This window comes from Mandrillus leucophaeus, unplaced genomic scaffold (assembly GCF_000951045.1).
Source record: "Mandrillus leucophaeus isolate KB7577 unplaced genomic scaffold, Mleu.le_1.0 Scaffold561, whole genome shotgun sequence".
NCBI lineage: Eukaryota > Metazoa > Chordata > Mammalia > Primates > Cercopithecidae > Mandrillus > Mandrillus leucophaeus.
This window is the reverse complement of record NW_012106042.1, coordinates 1,294,043-1,307,556: the sequence shown is the minus strand read 5'-3', so window position 1 is coordinate 1,307,556 and position 13,514 is coordinate 1,294,043. Positions and strand designations below refer to the sequence as shown.

General features: G+C 36.9%; 1 protein-coding gene across 4 annotated transcripts in view; it reads left to right on the top strand.

Moving 5' to 3' along the window:
- The window catches only part of PDCD10 (programmed cell death 10), a 51,962-nt gene that overhangs the window by 23,656 nt on the left and 14,792 nt on the right, over nt 1-13,514 (top strand). For all 4 annotated transcript variants that reach the window (XM_011998223.1, XM_011998222.1, XM_011998226.1 and 1 more), the window contains one exon: nt 6,815-6,868. In XM_011998223.1, coding sequence (XP_011853613.1) covers nt 6,815-6,868 — 54 coding nt within the window. The remainder of the gene's footprint in view (nt 1-6,814; nt 6,869-13,514) is intronic.

Below are 13,514 nucleotides of genomic sequence, written 5' to 3'. Positions count from 1 at the left end.
GCCCGGCCCTTTGTTATTTCTTCTAGGACAGGCTGGTGTTGATGAAATCTTTCAGCTTTCATTTGTTTGGGAAAGTCTTTATTTCTTCTTCATGTTTGAAGGATATTTTTGTTGAGTATTCTAGGATAAAAATTTTTTCCTTCAGCATTTTAAATATATCATACTACTCACTCATGGCCTGTAGGGTTTCCACTGAAAAGTCTTCCGCCAGACAAATTGGAGCTCCATCGTATGTTATTTGTTTATTTTCTCTTGCTGCTTTTCGGATCCTTTATCCTTGACCTTTGGGGGTTTGATTATTGAATGCCTTGACACAGTGTTCTTTAGGTTAAATCTTCTTGGTGTTCTGTAACCTTCTTGTACTTAGATATTGATATCTTTCTCTAGGTTTGGGAAGTTCTCTGTTATTATCACTTTGAATAAACTTTCTACCCTTATCTCTTTTTCTACCTTCTCTTTAATGCCAGTAACTCTTAAGTTCACCGTTTTGAGACTGTTTTCTAGATCTTGTAGGAGTGTTTCTTATTTTTACTTTTGTCTCCTCTGTGCATTTTCAATAGCCTGTCTTCAAGCTCACTAATTGTTTCTTTCACTTGATACATTCTGCTATTGAGAGGCTGATGCATTCTTCAGTATGTCAGTTGCATTTTCCAGTTCTAGAATTTCTGCTTGATTTTACAAAATAATTTCAGTCTCTTTGTTAAATTTGTCTGATAGGATTCTGAATTCTTTCTCTGTATTATCTTGAATTTCATTGTGTTTCCTCAGCACAGTCATTTTGAATTCTCTGTCTGAAAAGTCACATATCTGTATTTCTCCATGATTGGTCTCTGGTGCCTTATTTAGTCTGTTCGGTGAGGTCATGTTTTTCTGGATGGTCTTGATGCTTCTGGATGTTTGTTGGTGTCTGGTCATTGAAGAGTTAGGTATTTATTGTAGTCGTTGCTGTCTGGGCTTGTTTTTGCCCATCTTTCTTGGGAAGACTTTCTAAGTGTTCGAAGGGACTTGGGCCCCAAGCTCAATAATGCTGTGGTTCTTCCAGTATCGTAGAGATACCACCGCCTTGGTGGGGTTGACTAAGATCTGGAAGAATTCTCTGGATTTCCAGGCAGAGGGTCTTGTTCTCTTTCCTTACTTTCTCCCCACCAAATGCAGCTCTCTTTGCTGAACTTCCTGAAGCTGGGGGGAGGGGTGACATCCGTGTTGCCACCACCTCTGGAATTGCACTGGGTCAGACCTAAAGCTAACACAGCACTGGGTATGACCCAAGGCCTGCTGTAACCGCAGGCTGGCTAACGCCTGTGTTCACTCAAGGTCCTGTGGCTCTACAATCAGCAGGTAGTGAAGCCAGCCAGATTTATGTCCTTCCATTCAGTGTGGTGAGTTCCCCAGGCCCCAGATGGTCTGGAGATGCGGTCTGGGGGCCAGGAATTAAGAGTCAAAAACCTTAGAAATCTACCTGGTGTTCTTTCCTACTGTGGCTAAGCTGGCACTGAAGGCACAAGACAAAGTCCTTCCCACTCTTCTCTCTCCTTTCTACAGGCAGAGAAGCCTCTCTCTGTGGTCACTGGCACATGGGGAGTTCTGCTAGGCCACTGTTGATGTTCACTTAAAACCCAAGGGCTCTTCAGTCAGCCTGTGGTGATTGCTGCCGAGCCTGAGCTTCTCTCTTCAGGGCAATGGGCTCCTCTCTGGGCCAGGACAGGTCTAGAAATGTTGTCCAAAAGCCTAGTCCTGGACTTGGGGACCTCAAGATCCAAACTGGTACCTAAGATATAAGACAACATCCCTTTTATGTTTCCTTTTGCTTTTCTCAAGCAGGAGTCTCTCATCATAGCCACCACAGTGAGCCAGGAATTTGCTGGGTTTCACCTGAAATCAGTATGTCTGAGTCTCAACCAAGGCCTACAGCGTACCACCTGGGTATGGCTGTTGGTTATTCAGGGCCCGAGTGCTCTTTAATCAGCAGACAATGAATCCTGCCCAGATTGGATCCTTCCCTTCAGGGCAGTGGGCTCCCTTTTGGCCCTGGGTGTGTCTAGAAATGTCGTCCAGGAGGTAGGGCCTGGAATGAGGTCTCAGGACTCTGCCTGTTGCCTTATCCTATTGTGACTGAGCTGGTATACAAGATAAAAGACATGCTCCTGTTGCCTTTACTTGTTGCCTTCCTATCCTGAAGCAGAAGGAAGGAGTCACTTACTGCTATGAGCTCTACTGCCTGGGACTGGGGGAGGAGTGACACATTCGCTCCCTTGGTCGCCCTATCTGGTGGGTCACTTGGTTGTGTGCTGCCCTAGTCCACTGGCTCTAAGCACAACACTAAGATGTGCCCAGGAATTGTAGTCCTTGTGTCCTAGACTGCCTTTTCAAGTTTACCTGAGACTCGAGAGCACTTTAACCCTTGGTGGCAGGGCTTACTCAATTTCCAACCTCTTGGATGGGCGATTCTCCTCTGACCATTCTGACCATGTCACATCCAAATGCTCCCTTTTGTGGGTGGTTGCTAGCTGAACCCAGCACACTTTTGCTCTCCACCGTGACTGGTCAGCACTGAGTTTAATGCAAAGTCTACCATTTGCTGTGCTCTCTCTACCCAAGTGCACATATTCTTTGTCTATGCCACACAGCTGCTATTGTGGGATGGGGGAGGGGTGGCATCAGCGATTCGAGATAGTCTTTCCCACCCTCTTTATTGCCTCTGTCAGCAATATGAAATTAAAACCAGGTGCTATGATTGTTCACTATGATTTTTGGTTCTTTGGCAGTGCTTTTTTGTGTGTAGTTGGTAAAATTGGTATTCCTGCAGAGTGGACCATCAGTGGAGGCTTTGATTCGGCCATCTTGCTTTGCCTCCCCTCTTTTTTTTTTTTTTTTTTTTTCCTGTTAAGACAAAATAAACCAGACCTCAAACTTTGAGCATTGTAAACATTCTTCACAATGCAGGTAGGGATTTTATCTACAATCCTACTGTCTGGAAGTGATCATAATTAGCATTTTGGGTTTGAATTACTGCTCTTTTTCTTAGTAGAGTATTTAATCTTATCTGTTTCCTTACTTGTAAAATGGGGATAAGCAGTGGTGTACTTCATCATCTCAACAACTCTGTGAAATAAATAAGTTGACTTAGTGTTTAAAATAGTACTAGTTATATAGTGTTAGTTATTGTTGTTAAGGAATCTTTCACATATATTTCACAGTTGTGTATATTTGTAGGCAGTGTTTTAATGGAATATTTTTACAATAGTTGGTTCTGCTTACCTTTTTTGCCAGACAGCTTGGCAGCCCACTGATTCTTTTAGAAGCATGTGTTGAACTTCACATGTACAAAATACAGCTGATTGCATTTTCTTTCTCTATGATAGTTCAAAAACTAAAAAGTGACCTCTTGATTCCATTACTTCTTTCTAGCATGCTTATTTACTTTTACCTGACTCACCTCATTTTTATCTGAATCACAGGAGATGTATTTGAAGTTTTTATTCTTGTAAGTTGGCCCAGTTTAGTTCTTTTTAAGAAATAAGATCAACAATCTTTGTTCACTGTGGGTAGGGAGAGGGGCGTGAACATGGAAAAATCAAATCTTGCCTGATTTTGAGGAAGCAAGTAGATTTGTACACAATTCAGAACCAGTTAACCTAATTATTTTGACCTTTAAAACAAACAACAGCAGCAAAACACACAGCTTTCACAAAAGTGTGAAAGAAAGTATTTTAAGACTTGAGTAACTGAAGGGCTAAATGACTCTCTCTTTTTTTTTTTTTTTTTTTTTTAAATTATGGTTTTAGGAAACTTGGTGCTAGAAAAGTGTGGAAAAAACTGATACTTTTGGAGAGAGCAAAACAACAAATGTCCTCTGCATGGAATCAGAATTCTGTGGAAGCTTTTAAAGTATTTTTATAAGTGGACCAGAGTAAATTTGCCTGGTTTGTGGTTGATAGTAAGTGTAAGTGTTCTTAAAGGCTATCAACAATAAGTTACGGAAGGATCTCACAAAACAGAGTAGGCAGAATGGGGGTTGAGGTAAGACCTCCTGTTAGGCTCACCCAGCCTATGCATTGTTTCCAAATGTGCTTCAGGAGGCACTTTTCCTTCTCTTTTAGGAGAGATGAAGTGTGTTACATACCTTTTCTCTCACTCTGATTCTCTTATTTTCTTTCTCTCATTTACTGGTTACATGGACATACTGTGTAACTGAGGGCCAAGTAGTGCCTCTCTCTGTCCCAGTATCCATTAATGCAAGGTGCAGTCATATATTCCTCCTTCAGTGGACCCAAAATACAGTGTATGAACTATCAGTTACTGAGAAGGTTATTGTGTTTATTCTTTAAAGGTATCCTAGTCAAAGACATTATCCCTAAAGCTCAGAAAGTGCTGGACTCTGAAGTGACTGAACAAAATGGAAATTCTTTTCTTTTCTAAATTTACATGAAGTCATTACATTCCATGTGTTACCAACCCTGAAGAAACTTCTAAGTGGGAGAACTCACCAGGAGGATGATTTTAAGAGGCCAAGAACACACTTTTTAAAGATCAGTTCAAATCCCATATTTATAAAGACTTCTTTCTGCTTCAACTGATAGCAGTTACTCCACTTTTCATATAGCTGCTTCATGTTGTACATGTAGGAACTCAAGTACATGGTAGGAATTCAAGAATGTGTTGGTCCTTAAAGAAACAGGTTGAAGAGATTCAATGACAGGGTGGACTCCGGTCTGGAAGAGTGAGTACTGGGGGAGTCAGGGTAGCGTTAGTGGCTTGTATACAGGATTCAGAGTCAAACTGAGTTTCTTCCTTTGTAAAATGGAGAAGAAGATAACATATCTTTCTACCTAACTAGTACAGGCTGAAATTATAAATAGATTTAAGAAGAGTTAGATAAATTTATGGATGAGAGATTAAATTCAGTTCAAACAATAGATATGCCTGGTACTGTCCTGGACACCGTGGATATATCAATACCATATGAGTAAGAAAGCCTTTTGACTTTATTGTAAGGCCTGTGGGTATATGCAGTCACGTGGCACATAACAACATATCAGTCAGTGGTAGATGGATGGCATATATGGTGGTTGTCCCATAAGATTATAATTGAGCAGAAAAATTATTCTCACCAAGTGATGTTAAAGCCATTGTTCATTGTAGCGCAATACGTTACCTCTTTCATTTTTACGTACACAAATACATTGTATTACAGTTGCCTATAGTAGTCAGTTCAGTAAATATCAGGTTTGTAGCCTAGACACAGTAGGCTACATCATATAGCCTAGGTGTGTGGTAGGCTATCCCTATAGGTTTATGTCAGTACAATCTGTGATGTCCACATAATGATGAAATCACCTAATGACATGTTTCTCAAAACCTATCCATCCCCATCATTAAGTGATGCATGACTGCAGTGTATCTCCAAGTGACTCCAGCAGAATTTTGTTGAAGTGCTTCTCAGCTCACACATTTTTGATTTAGTATATGTCTGGCCTTCCTGTGACTTACTTTTTTGTAAGGTTCACATAAGTAAAATGAGTCTAGAAATCTAGAGATGCTGATATCTATCTCAGGTAATCCTGTTAGCTCTTGATGAACTTTTCTGGGCACTTTTACTTCTCTGGATCCTTTCACATACCATTCAGCGCTATGCAGAATGAACTAATAACACTGATACTTGAAGGCACACAGCTGACTCAGACCTTTTTAGAAGAGGTCAGAGTGTGATGTAAACATAACAAAGGAAATGGGTTCCTATCAAAACGGAAACATTCATTTCTTTGTCTGTCCCTGCCTCTCTTGCATAACAAGAACTTGAGATCTAATGAGCTATATTGTTACTTTAATCTTAGTAATAGTCACTATATAATTATATTAATTACTTGGAAGTAGGAAACTTTTTTCATTTTTTGGAAACATGTCTTTGTTAATTATAAACTACTTATATAGTTATTTCTTTCTACATTTGTTTACTGGGCTCTTTATGCCTTCTTTTTTATCCACTGAGGCAATATTAGATTTTACAAGATTTGTTAGTAGTCATGTTAAATGTTAAGCTGGATGATTCATTGTTTTTTGGCGGATAAATTACCTTGTCAGATTCTGTTGCTTTTGCTTTGTGCTTAAGGTGAATAATTTGTAGGGAGATAAGGTTCTTGGCATTTGTAACTGTCTTGTTTAGAAAATAAATTGACTTAACGTGTTAGAGATCCTATACAGGAGATTTCTGAAGCAAAACTTACACTTTTGTTGCCTCAAGGGAAGACTTTATTGCATAATATGATACATGTTTATAAGGTTTGTGTAGAAATACTCTACTTTGTAAAAATCTATATAGGTTAGTTTCCAATTTAATATTGTCCCAAGTAAAAAATATATACAATTGAGTTTTATTGAGTTAACTAACTCAATCCTTAAGGATTGAAAAAATCAGAATTTAACAGAAGCTAGGTTTTTTGAGCCTGGCAGTTAACTGTTTACAAATGGAATTATTTTTATGAAATTATGAAATTCTGTGCCTGTGGTTTGCTGAAAATTGAATTAATGTGTTTAGTTAGGATGTTAATCTTTTGAAATTATAAACCTCACATATTTGATATAAAAATTAAAAGCATATGGGTTGCTTTTAGTTTTTTATAAAAACTTAAGGACATGTATTTTTTCATTAAAAATTTTGATAGCCTAATTGAAGAATTATGGTGATGTGCAATTATTAACAAGAATGTTGATTAAATGTTTAATGTGTTCATGCGATTGCTACAGAATGGAATCTCAGAAATGTGCTTTTTCCAAGACAGTTGATATTCTTAATAATTTTAAATTTTTATTGCAGCTAGAACGAGTAAATCTGTCTGCAGCCCAGACACTGAGAGCCGCTTTCATTAAGGTGAAGTGCAAATAATTTATTATGATTATTAAAATGTATGTTCTTTGTAAATATAAGTACATGTGATGGTTGTCAGTTTATTTTCTTTTAGTGAAAGCCTTTTTAGCCATCTTATGCCTGTTTTACTATATTCCATAAAGCTTAAAACACTTCCAAAAGATAAACTAGAACAAATGTTATTTCGTTAACATGCATCTTTTCATCACTTTGTGCTTTTGAAACTGACTTTTTCAGAGCATTTTCTTCTTAGCTGTAGGTTATATTTTTGAGGGTTTTTTTTTTTTCTATTATTTGACCTTTTGAAAACTTACATGGCTAGGCGTGGTGACTCATGCTTGTCATCCCAACACTTTGAGAGGTCGAGGTGGGAGGATCACTTGAGACCTGGAGCAAGACCAGCCTGGGCAGTATAGCGAGACCCTGTATCTATCTACAGAAAATAAAAATATTAGCCAGGCATGGTGGCGCATGCCTGTCGTTCTTGCTACTCAGGAGGCTGAGGCTAGAGGATTGCTAGAACCCAGGAGTTTGAGGTTACAGTGAGCCATGATCGTGCCACTGTGATCCAGCCTGGGTAACACAGCAAGACCCTGTCTCAAAATAAAGTAAAAATTTAAAAGTATTTGTAAAAGTGTAACTTGAAAAGGTATTCTTTCTGTTGTTTAATTATAGAACATGAGTCTAAAAAATGTGTACCTTCAAATATGGTGAATTAAATATACTTTGAGGATATACAGTTAAGTCACTCAAAATAAATTATTTCCTTGTCTTTGGACCTGAGCTGTTCAGTGGGTTATCACTAGCCACATGTTGCTTTTGACCATTTAAAATAAGACTAGGTCAGATCAAGATATGTTCCAAGTTAAAATACACACAGATTTTGAAGACTTCATGTAAGAAAAAGAAAGTAAACTAGCTTAGTAATAAGTATTTTATAATACTTGTTGAAATGATAATATTTTGGATGTACTATTAAAATAATTTTACTTGTGTCTTTTTACTTTTTTTTAAATGTAGCTGCTTAATATTACATAGGTAGCTCATCGTTGTTGCTGATAATTACATTTCTGTTGTAAAGCCCTACTCTAGAGACTTACTATACATGTTGAATGCATTCTTTAATATAAAACTTTTATCTGGTCCTCCATCCCAAATATATATCATGGTGCCCAAAACTTTAATTTTTATTTTCGTATTTCTTCCCATCAGTAGCTTAAATAACCTGTGTTTTAGGTATTTTAATGTTTAAATGTGGAATACGTTTATATTTTAATTGGAATTGAAACTATAAGTCCATTCAGCTTGATTTATTTTATGTCACACAAGTTTATTGATAACATTCTTTTCTGATAGCACAGCTCATGTCACTAGGAATCTCATATTACCACAATAATCTATATTACTTATGTTACAATAGAGCTTTTTTGATTCTGTACCCTGTGATTCAAGGTGAGTACATATATATTTAGTAGCTTCATTAAATTGCATCCTGCCAAATCATTGGGTAAATGAAGCAACGCCATAATCATTTTCTTTTTTTTTAATTGTTGTTGTTTTCTTCTTTGAGTTTCAGTTTGACTTTGGAATGGCATATTTGATCATTAGGGGGGCATGATGCTATCTTAAGCATCTTTGTGGCCAAAAGAAAAAGGAAAAGTAATCTGTACAGTAGTTTTGCTAAGACAAAAGTCAGTATTTCAGCTTTTCTAATACCAAGAATAGAGAGAAGAAGACCCTGTTCGAAGGAGTAGATAGTATCTTCAGTGACATTCATAAAATAATAAATTTCATGAGGATTTTTCTTGTAACATCCTAACATATAAGCTAATGATTTAACACTTAAGTACAGTTATGTGACTGTGATAGATATGGTTTGATCCATGGATAAAGTTTATTGTCCATGGCATAGATTATTTATTTTGGAAGAAAACAAATTAACTAATTTTGCACTGATGTGTTTTTAATTATCACATTTAGTTTATTACATTTCAAGTGAAATTGAAGGAGGACATGTGTTAAAAATGTAAAGATGTTTGTATTTTTTAAATTACAACTTTTGAAAAAGATGAAAGAAACTTCACCAGTCATGAAATCTATTATATTCATACTTCCAATTTTTGGTCCACAACAACAATAATTTTCATCATACTTTTTGTTATTTGGAGGAAAAAGAGGATTAAAATAGTTTTTTTCCCCAAGATAATACTGTTGAATATTTTAATATATATACAGTTAACCTTTGAACAACGTGGAGGTTAGAGGTGCCCACCCTCTGCAGAGTTGAAGATTTGAGTATAAGTTTTGACTTCCAAAAATCTTAACTACTAAAAGCCTACTGTTGACCAGAACATCTTACTGGTAGCAAAAACAGTTAACATGTATTTTGTGTATCCTATATATTACATACTGTATTCTTAAGCTACAGAAAAGAAAATGTTATTAAGAAAATCGTAAGGAAGAGAAAATATGTTTATTATTATTTATAAGTGAAGTGGATCATCGTAAAGTCTGCATCCTTGTCATTTTCACATTGAATAGGCTGAGGAGGAGGAAGAAGAGAAGGGGTTGGTCTTGCTAGTTCAGGGATGGCAGAAGTAGAGAAGGTGGATGGGGAGGCAAGAGAGGCAGGCACGCTTAGTGTAACTTTACAGAAATATGTTTAATTTCTGACTTACATGCTATGTCATTTCTCTAAAAATGTTTCTGTACAGTACCAATCTTCCAACATTTGCTTTGGTTTCAGTGCTCATATCATAGAATGGTCCATGTCATAAAGCAGCCTTGAATAAATAGAACTTTTCTGCTGGATTGTCTAATGTCCATTCGTTTTCTGGCACTCCTTCTTTGTCTTCTTCCTCATCGTCTGTTAGTTCTTAAATTTCTCTGATATCCGTATCTGGAAACCCTTCATCCTCTACCATTTTTACCGTATCTACAATCTCTTTCATGATTTCCATGTCCCTGTTGTAAGCCCTATGGAGTCGTGCAGAACGTGTGGACACAGTTTTCTCCAGCAGAAATTTATTGTTTTAGGCTCGATGGGTTTTTCTATAACAGCGATAGCATCAATGGTGTAATTCTTCCAGACTTTCATGATGTTCTTTCTACCAAGGATTGTTGACAGCCCTTTCCATAGAGGCCTTATGGTTCCATGTATAATGAGCCTTAAAGGTTCTTGATCCCCTGATGTAGAGGCTGATTTAGAGGTGTGGTGTTTTGGGACAAGTAGGCCACTTTGACACCTTTCAGTGTTGAACTCGTGGGATTCCGCGAGGCAAGGGACATTATCCAGTATCAGAAGAAATTTTTTAAACAACAATAATAGTAAAAGAAAGGTTAGTCGCTGAGGCCCGTGCATTGTAATCCTAGCACTTTGGTAGGCCAAAGTGTGAGGTTAGAGGCCAGAAGTTCAAGACCAGCCTAGGCAACATAGAAAGACCTTGTCTCTAATTAAATATACATATTCATATACATATGCATATACATATACATATATATGTGTATGTATATGTAGATATCTCTGATAGCTATATGATAGCTCTAATATATATCTGATATCAATCTATCTAGAGATATATAGGTATCCCTATAGATATATATACACAATCAGAAGAACTTTAAAAGACCATCCCTTACTGCCAAAATGCTTTCTAACTTCAGGAACAAAGCATTGATGGCACCAGCCTAGAACAAGAGTTCTCTTTGTCTAGGTCTTCTTGTATGACCACAAGACTGCAAGCTGGTGTTTTTCTTTTCCCTTCAAGGCTCGAGGGTCTAGCAGCATTATAAATAAGGGCAGTCCTGATCATAAACTGAACTTCATTTGCACAGAACAGTAGCGTTGTCCTGTCCCTTCCTGCCTTAAATTCTGGTGCTCACTTCTCTGCTTTATTAATAAATATTCTTTGTGGCTGTCTTTTCCTTCAGAATGGGGCGCTTTGATCTGTATTAAAAACCTTTTCAGGCAGGTATTTTTTTTCCTCAAAGATATTCTTACTGGTGTGTGGCCACTTACTTTCTGCCTCTTGGTCAGCAGAATCTGTGTGTCCTGTTATCTTGACATTTTTTAAGCAAAACCTCTTTCTAAAATTATCAAACTATCCTTGGCTGGCATTAAATTTTTCAGCTTTAGACTTTACTTTTGCTTTAAGTTGTCATAGAATGAGTTTGCTTTTTCTTGAGTCATATTAAGGTCTATAGGTATGCCTTTCTTATAGATATCCTGCACCCACATAAAAGCTGCATTTTCAACAGGAGACAAAAAGGTATTTCACAAAACATGCAAGGTTTTTGAACCTGCTGATGAAGCTGCAGCAATGACTTTGTTTCATGAATTTCCTTTTTTTTTTTTTTTTTTCTTACAGTGAGTCTTAGGCTGGATTCAAGCAATTCAGTATTATGCATTTCACCTTCTTGTAATGTCGTGACTTTGTTTCTTGAGCACACTTCCAGCATCACTACTGGCACTTTGTTGGGTCCCATGGTATTATTCCATGTTTAGAGTATTGCAGCAAACACGATGAAAAAAATTTGTGAGGCCTGGGAGGTATTACTTTGTACTGGGATGTGCAGTTTGCTGAAGAGATCAACTGTTCACATGGAGATGATTAGAGTCACACAGCGTTTTAATCATATACTTACTAATACTTGAACTCACTGCAATAACAACAGGAGGTAGCTTCTAAATTACTACATATACATATGTACTACAGTTAATTTTGTGCAGTTATGATTTAATATTTTGTCTGTATATTTATATTTTAACTGCAAATAACACCATATAGTCTGGGTTTGCATATGAGTTTTGATAAGTTTTAACTTTTTAATAATTTGTATCTATTTTATGATAGTAAACACTCAAATAGACTAGTACATACCTATATTTTATACATTCATAACATGTTTTTATTATTTTTTTCACTATAGGCTACTCAGTTTGTAAGTTTTTTCAAATTGTTGCTGATCTCCAAAAATTTTTCCTGTATATTTATTGAAAAGTATCTGCATGTAAGTGGACCTGAGCAGTTAAAACCAGTTCTTCAAGGGTCAGCTATATTCTACTTGATTCCCTCTCCCCCTTATCCTCTCTGAGAGGTTCCGATAGGTTGTCCATCTTCCAGGTTGAGAATCACTGATCCAAAAGAGTGTATGTTACTGCCCTACGGTTTATTTTTTTCTTACAGCTGGATTCTTTACAAAGATTAGACACCCTACAGGGTTCATATTGTATTCTGAGGGAAAACCTAGAGGCATAGATTGTCTCTCTGATATGAGAGCATATTTACTCATTTTGTCAATCAGAGGCATTTGGTAAATTCAAGCTTTTAAAATAAGAATTAGCTTAACCAGGTTTTTAGCCAGGAGGTACTGAGACTACTCCTTCCAAACTATGTACTGAGGTACCTGGTGGCCCATAGCAAATTCAGAGGGGTGCCACGAAGTATTTTAAAATTTTGAAGGTGTGCGGTGGTATTCAACATCTGTATGACATTGTATGGACTCCTAGCTTGAGATAGTTTGCAGTTCAGCATATTGGATTGTCCTACCCTGCTTTCGTTGGTGTTAGATCGTTGAGAAGCTGGAGTTTTTTTGGCCTGTGCTGTGATCTAACAGAAGTACCAGAAAAAAAATACATCTGCAAGAGGAAATGAGAGTGGCAAGGTCCGATCTAAGACCAGTGTTTGAGAAATTGTGAAGTGCCCAGTAGGCACACACATCCCAGTAATAAGTGATGGTAGTTATTTAAGAACGAAGTAAAAAGTTTTTTTTCAATTCATGTGTATTATTTTTTTAAAGGCCAAGTAGTTAGGACATTATACTTATTAAGTTGTTTGGAGCTAAGTATTTAATAAACAGCACTGTGAGGTATATTTTTTGGCGCTAAGGCTGCTGAAAACTGAGAAAGTTAGGGACCTCTGCGAGACTTTGGTAATGATCTAGCTTTAGCATTTTGGGGTTCCAGAGCAACTTGGTATTGAAAACTTTATTCTCAGACTTTCAGCATTTAAACCTTTCAGTACTTCATTACAACTTAATCAGAAATAATGCTTTTCTTTTTTCCTTCTACAAGCACATAGAGAATGGTCCTCCTCTCCCCAAGGTAATTCATTATGTAGGTAGATTTATTGCTAGATAAGATAAAGTATTGTTACCGAGTGCTACATTAGATGTAATTTTGTGGCAGTTCACCACATTAATGCTATAACAACACATCTTAAGCCATATTTGGACATCTTGTAAAGGAAACTCCTTTTTTAAAAAAAAAACATAGTTTTTGTTTGTTTGTTTTTTGTTTTTTGTTTTTTTTTTAAGACCAGGTCTTTCTTTGTATCACAGGCTGGAGTGCAGTGGCATGATCATAGCTCGCTGGAGCCACGAACTCGTGGGCTCAACCTCCCAAGTAGCTGGGACCACAGCCACACCACACCATGCCTGGCTAAAAAATAGATTCTTTTTGAAATATATGTGGAAGGAAAAGTCATCATAGGCTATAAAAGAAACAGGGTTCAGTCAGACACAGTTTATTGTTATTAATCATTTATCAAAATCAAAATGATTTTCCTGAATAGTATTTGACAGCATTTAAAATGATCCCAGGATTGAGATTGAGATGAATGCTTGTATTGTCTTTTCTTATTTCATCCCA